Here is a 6,942-nt window from a genome sequence, read left to right as displayed (position 1 = left end):
GGAAGCCAGTTCTTCAGGTGGTGGGGACTGGCATAGGCAGAGGATGAAACTGTTGTGGGGATTGCTGGATAGGATCTGACATGCCGAGAGAAGGTGCCATGGCTCAGCTTTCTTTAAAATGTTCCAGGGCAGGGTCCGCCTTTTTGCCAAAAAGGTGGGAGCCATTGAAAGGCATATCCCTTTAGGACACCTGGACATCCACTAAGAATCCCACAGACCTCATTCATGAGAGGCACTGGAGCACCACATTAGTTCCAAAAGCCCTGTCTAGATAATCTGTGGCGTCCAGGCCTGAGCAAATGATTAATTTGGCTGCATCTCAAACATCTTGATTAGCTTGGGCTACTAAAGACTAAGTCTTCTGGGACTGCATGCAAGATCTCACCCACCATATTCCAAAATGCACGGGTATAACCTTCGTATAGGCACCTCACATTAAATGACCTCAAGGCAAGACTGGCTACGCAGAACATAAGCTTGCCAAATCATTCATTTTAAATCCTTATCTTGGGGAGCTGTTGGAAAAGGTTTACGGTTTAATTTACTGGTGGACCTCTACCACCAAGTTCTCAGGTGTCTGATATTTTGTAAAAAATATGGGTTGCCTGGAGCATGTCTATGGTGATGGGTGACTATAGCTTAGCCCAAGTGTCCAACTGTGTGTCCGTAAGGGCTTCAAGGAAGGGTAAAAGAGGATCGATTGGTGTCTATCCTAGCTGTAGGACCTCCTTGAGGACATCTGTATTAACCTCCTTAGAGAGAAGGTGAAGATCAAGGACCTCAGCAGCCCTCCTGATTACTATGGCAAAGGAAGTACCTTCCTCTGTTGCTGATTAAGGGGAAAAACTTACCCAGTGTCAGGTGAGGTGACCAGTCCACTGGCCTCTGTGATTCCATGTACCAGATGTCTGCAAGTTAAGGCGAGGCAAGTGCTTATCTGTCCCCTGCATTGTCATCTTCATATGACTGGCTGTGATCCGAGTCTGAACCAATAATCTGGCTTGATGTAGGTTTGTATCCCCGCGGTACAGCGTTTGTGCCATAGTCCAATGGATTTAGTATAGGCTCTGCCAAGTCAATATCTGTATGTGGCCTTGGTCAGGTCAACGCTGGCTCGGAGTCAGGCAGAACAATAGCTTGGGAGTCCTCCTCTGTCATCAGTGGCATCGGTGCAGGCTTCGATGAACAAAGGGCTGGCATGGGTGTCGGCAACCAGCTGACATCAGTATGGAACCCAAGGCTTCCGGGTGTTTCGTCACAGAGCTTTACCTTATGATCTCTGATGGCTTTGGGGTTCTTCTGAGAACAGTCATCAAATGCCTTGGAGTTGTGCAGCCAACCCAAGGCACAACTCGTGGGATCTATCACAGACAGTGCCTACAAGGGTAAAACCCTGCAGTCTTAGAGTGTGACATCCTTACACACTGGAAACGTTTGAGAGAAACAAATCTCACAAGTGAAGAAAAAGAAGGAGCAGAGTTTTAGATCCGAGTCTAGGAGATACGCAAAGTGCTGGTTGGTGATCTTGAGGGAGAGTGATTCAACTCAATTTCTGTCAATTTAAAAAAATTACATATTTTGTAGTTTGGCTTATTAGATTGTTGTAGTTGCCTTTCTCGATGATCCAGACTGCTCAATAAAGCTGAATAATGTGGGTTTTGTAATCAATTCTACATCCATTATGGATGCGTGCCACCTTAGTTTCACAATACAGCCTTTACATTCAAGGGTTTTGGTCTCCAGATAATACCATCTATTAACTGTGTTTGTTTTAATCAAGTGTAATAATAGAATTACATATGGCATTTTCCGTTGACAACCTATTAAGACAGGTGAGGCATAACCATTCAGATTTCCAAAATAATTTAATGGTTCATTGCACACCTCAGATTACATTCCAATATCATTATTTAATGGTCACATTTATTGTCAAATTATTAATGAATACTATTGGTGGCACAGCAGAAAATACATTTTTACAAGATATTCTCCTAAAAATACAAATATGAGCATCGTAGTGTTTAACAAATACGGCAAAGACAATAAAATACACAGACAAAAAGGCAAAAAAATCCATAAACTCCAGCGCACAAGAATTAGAGTGGTTTTTATTCATCATGTCGAAAGGATGGAAGAATCATTATGAGTTGGAATCCATTCCATACCCCCCCAACAGCACTACACAGCACTATTTCTTCTTCACAATCAAAGGTCCGACATTGTCCCCAGTGTCTTCATTGTGTTTTGTGTGAGAGCCATCACAAAATGGAAACTACGAGAAAAGAAACAGAAAAAAAGTTTTGGAATTAAAGCATTCGCTTTTGGATAGGGTGCCACTATTCAAATAGTTTAAGTGCTAAGAGGCATAGAAAGCTAAACTTTATTTGTAGTTACTTATCGAGGAGCCATGAATAAAGCCACTGCCTCATCTCATGGCCTCTTTAAAACGCTAAACATGCCAATTACTTGGAAACAATTCTGATTCAATACACGGTAACTAAGTAGCTTCAATCTGTTTTGACATATGTGGTCATGGCATTAAATTGATATTTTAATCAAAATATAGCACATTCACACAGCAGAGAGCACCAGAATATAAATAAATAGTTGGCCCCCACTTTTGTAATTAAATTGAACCAAATGCTGAAAAGAACTAAATATACTTAGCTTTTAATAAGATCATCATAACATAATCATAACCCATTTCATGTATTAAATAACTAATGCAAAATAAAAAAACAAAATGAAGAAATAGATATACCTCAAATTACACCTTTCAATAGTAAAGAGTTGACTAAAAAAAATTATATTAACAACTGCGGCTGTGTATGCAGTAATCATTCACGGGAGTCCAAAAACAAAACTAATAAGTGTTATGGAATGTCTCAATGCCGCCGCAATTTCTGTATGGGCTTTTTAGCACTCATGTGTGTCTCTAGGAAAAGTAAACTATGGCTCATCTAGATTTGCAGAACTTTGATGCTCAAAGAATGCAGGTCATGGCATCATCATCGACATGGGTGTCAGATTAGGAGCACAGGTTTGGATTATACTAGCAAAAGTGTGGGTTTAGATAGTGACTGATTACCAAGCGTTCAATTACACTTAACAACGTTGAAGCCTTTTTTGGTTTTGTTATCTTTTTAATGCTTATAATACCCCTAAAAAGATAAACATTGTAAGACATGAGACTTGCTGTTTTTTGAAAACCTGCTTGTTCTGATTTTTACTTTCGGGTTTTACAAAACTTTACAACTTTTGTCTTCCCGATGATGGAAGTTCCACGTGTTTCATGAAGTTCTAGTTGCAATAAATATCACTCTCAATGTTTCAAAGCAGAGAGAATGAAACTCATCACCATAGGAAAATACATTTATTGAAGCTTCGAATAAACCCATGCAAATCTGTCAATAAAGAATTCTGCAGGAAACACACAAAAATTGTCTGTTTTCCTAAAATCAAAGCAATAACAAACCTTTTTCACAAATTAGATGTAATGGTCACTTTTGTTTCTGGACGCAGCTAGGTGATGGTGTCTGTGTGGTTCAGCTAGGTGCAAATGAGTCAAGTATATTTCAGTTCCATTTTATAACAACGAAAGAGGATACAAGAAAATTTATTGCTTGTTGGATGTCATATCATGTGTATTGGTATATAAGAAAATAATTAAAAACTGAAATTATTTGAACATTTATGGACTCTAAATAAGCCATGGATATGAGTGTCCCTTTATGTTAAGGTATACTGCAGCTCCATATTGCAAATTCTACTTATGTATTTCCTTACTTCCCTCATTGAAATGTTTGGTGATACAGGAAACTGATGAATTTTACTGGAAATTAATATATTCTTGTGAGACAGGGTGAGAAATCCTTGCATATGTAGTGCGGAACTTGACCTTGGAAGATGGGCTCAAGTAATGTTACTACGGTATAATATATATTTAATGGCACTATGATTTTAGACTCACGATGATGTAGAATAATTAATCTGTACCCTATTTTTGTTTTAAGTATTGCACAGGAATCTAGCTCATTAAATTGCATCTATTGATATAACAGCAATGTTTTTCTAGAAACGTCCTTTAACCGAACAAGAACCATCAGTTGATGACAAGGCGATACTTTTACTTGGTCTCTAAAAGGTTATCTACTAGTACTAAAGCCTATGCTATGAAATCTCTGTACTGTACCTTCATAGATTTCTGAGAGCTTTTGACACAGCTGACCTCAATTTCCAGTAGTCAAAATAGAAAGCTTTGGGTGTCGACGACAATAGGTTATCTATAATAAAGGTATTGCAAACAGGCACTTGATTCAAGGTTTTCCTTCACACCTGTAGGTGATGCACAAATCTAATCTGTACTCTAGATAGTCTAAAGCTGAGAGTCATTTTTGCACCCTTCTTATTTTTTTTTATTGTAAGCATGCTTGCAATTTGTTACAGGTTGAGTCTTCTCCACAAAATTAGGAAGACACTAATTTTCCCTAATGACATTATGGCCCTCATTCTGATTTCGGCGGGCGCTGCCTGCCGGACGGGAACCGCCACTTGGCCGCACCGCGGTCAAAAGACCGCGGAGGCCATTCTGGCTTTCCCGCCAAAGGAGCGCCCGCCGGCCCAGCGGGAAACGCCCTGCAACAATGAAGCCGGCTCCGAATGGAGCCGGCGGAGTTGCAGGGGTACGACGGATGCAGTTGCACCCGTCGCGATTTTCACTTTCTGCTAAGCAGCGCCGCCATGGAGGATTCCCCCAGCCGGGGGAAATCCGGCGGGAAACCGCCGGACCCGGCTGGGCGACCGCGGCTTCACAGCCGCGGTCGGAATAGCTAAGGAAGCACCGCCAGCCTGTTGGCGGTGCATCCGTGTTCGTCGACCCTGACGGTCGATGACCGCCAGGGTCAGAATAACCCCCAATATGCTTGATATGATTTTGTTTTTGCAATCACTAATAGGTCTCCAAAAAACTCCATGCAATAGCTTTTAATGCAATTCTTACTAACTTAAATATGCTTTATTTCAAAACTAGAATTGTGCATTTTGGAAGGGCAAAATGCGTTGTTAATCGATAGTCACCATCTTTCTCTAAAACTAGGGTTGACATTTTACCAACGAATGTTGAACATTTCATAAATTATATGAAAGCGGGGTTATGGACGAAGTGACCGATTTCTTTCTGCATCTTAGAAACAAAAGCACCGCAATGAAAACTCTCTTGCCATCCACCATTCATTTCACATATAAACAAGCATTTGCAATGCAATGGGTCTCGCGTTTGCTCGAGTTAGAGCTATTAGCATTGTAAACTCCTAACCGGACTTTTCTTGCCACACAAACCGAAAATGAAAAGTAAAACAGTTTCACGTGAGCGAGCCAACGGCCGCCATGAGCGCAAAGCATACACACAAAGGGAAAAAGAAGTTCGCTCACAGTGAAACTTATCGGCAAAAGTGAAATTAACGATTTAACCGGCAAAAGTGCAATTATCCATGGACCCGGCAAAAGTGCAATTATCCATGTAACAGGGTCGATGTCATGCAAAGTGCTCGACTACTGCCCTGCGAGATCGCACTGCCTACGAAATAAAGAGAAAAAGTAGTTCAGAAACCATACGGAAAGCATGGCGCCTCTTATGTTTTCAGTAGTTGGCCAGTGCTCTCGAGGAGGGCTAATCGCTGGAAAAGGCATGATGTATGTATGCCTTTCACTAATGAAATCAAGCAAATTTTAAAAGGCAAGCCCACGAACCAACTAAACTGATGGGCATGACATGGTTGTGGTTAAAAGCCCACAGAGAGATTACAACAGGGACAAAGGGCTTTGCGGGCTAGACCCTTATAAATGGAAGTGGCTTCTACTGAAGGAAGGAGGTTCCTTTGTCCTTGCAGCTGTCAGACCTTGTCAGCTGTGCAGCACAGGTTTAAATTGGGCACTAGAACAATAGCTATGAGTTAAAGTCAGCTCTGTATTTTAACTGAATGCAATTAAGGACACGTTCACCCAAACCATTTATTAAGAAGTAACAGGATCTAAGTCTCGCCATCAGAATTTATTTCCATCATAAATTGTGTATACACCTGGTATATTCATTCAAAGCAACTGGTGTGAAGATGTAACGTTGCTGGATACCTGTTCACAATCATGAATAATGGTAGCTGGAATTGTCAAAGGGAACGTTTTGAGAAACTTCATTTTAGAAATAATAAAACAAAGTGCCAGCAGTCTGTGAAATAAAGGCAGGTGAAACCATGTGGCCAGTTAGATTCACTTTGTATTCTATAAACATGGCGTGCGTGTTAAAAAAAATCTTTAACTGGCAGGGCATGACTTTGTCTTGTGCAGCTGCGATTGAAAAGGCAATCATGCAGCTCAGACACTATTGCACATGTCCCAAACAAAGAAAAACAAAGTAATGCGGTTCAGACCCTACAGCCTTCACGACAAACAGCATGTGCGCACGCAATAGAGAACGGCAGCTGGATGATGCACTGCAACATGGGTGCAGGTAGCGGGCCATCTGACTGTCAGGAGCCTCGCGCTGGGGGCGGGGCCTGCAGCATGTAGGTTGCCCGTTGTTCCCCGCAAAGCGGCCGTGATCTGAGGCAAGGCACTAATCTCTTCCGTGAAATGTTTACGTGTCCTTTGCTTCAGTCCTGCAGCCACCAATAAGCGGCAACGCCGCACACTAGACTAAGCCCGGCTGTGAATCAAAATAAGGCAATTTGCAGTAAATGATTTTCATATCAAAGCCTATCTGGGCTTAATATTTATTCTGGAGAAATGTTAAACGATGCACTCCCAGGCGTTTACACTGAATTCTCACTTTCGTGAAGTGGGAATGGGAAAGGCGTTGTTTATAGTCATGTGAACTCATTTTTCGGAACTACTGCTCAGTCCAAAGTCGCATTTAGGCAGTAATACATGCGGGATATGTAATAGCAG

The 6,942-nt window shown here is 41.4% G+C and overlaps 1 protein-coding gene across 1 annotated transcript in view; it reads right to left on the bottom strand.

The window, feature by feature from the left end:
• Positions 1-1,846: 1,846 nt before the first annotated feature.
• Positions 1,847-6,942, bottom strand: part of CISD1 (CDGSH iron sulfur domain 1) — a 110,820-nt gene continuing 105,724 nt past the window's right edge. Inside the window, exon 3 of the mRNA XM_069240975.1 lies at positions 1,847-2,272. Coding sequence (XP_069097076.1) covers positions 2,189-2,272 — 84 coding nt within the window. The 3' untranslated portion in view covers positions 1,847-2,188. The remainder of the gene's footprint in view (positions 2,273-6,942) is intronic.

This window comes from Pleurodeles waltl, chromosome 6 (genome assembly GCF_031143425.1).
Source record: "Pleurodeles waltl isolate 20211129_DDA chromosome 6, aPleWal1.hap1.20221129, whole genome shotgun sequence".
In the NCBI taxonomy this organism is placed as follows: Eukaryota; Metazoa; Chordata; class Amphibia; order Caudata; family Salamandridae; genus Pleurodeles; species Pleurodeles waltl.
Note: the sequence above shows the minus strand (reverse complement) of the source record. Positions and strands in the feature narration are given on the sequence as shown.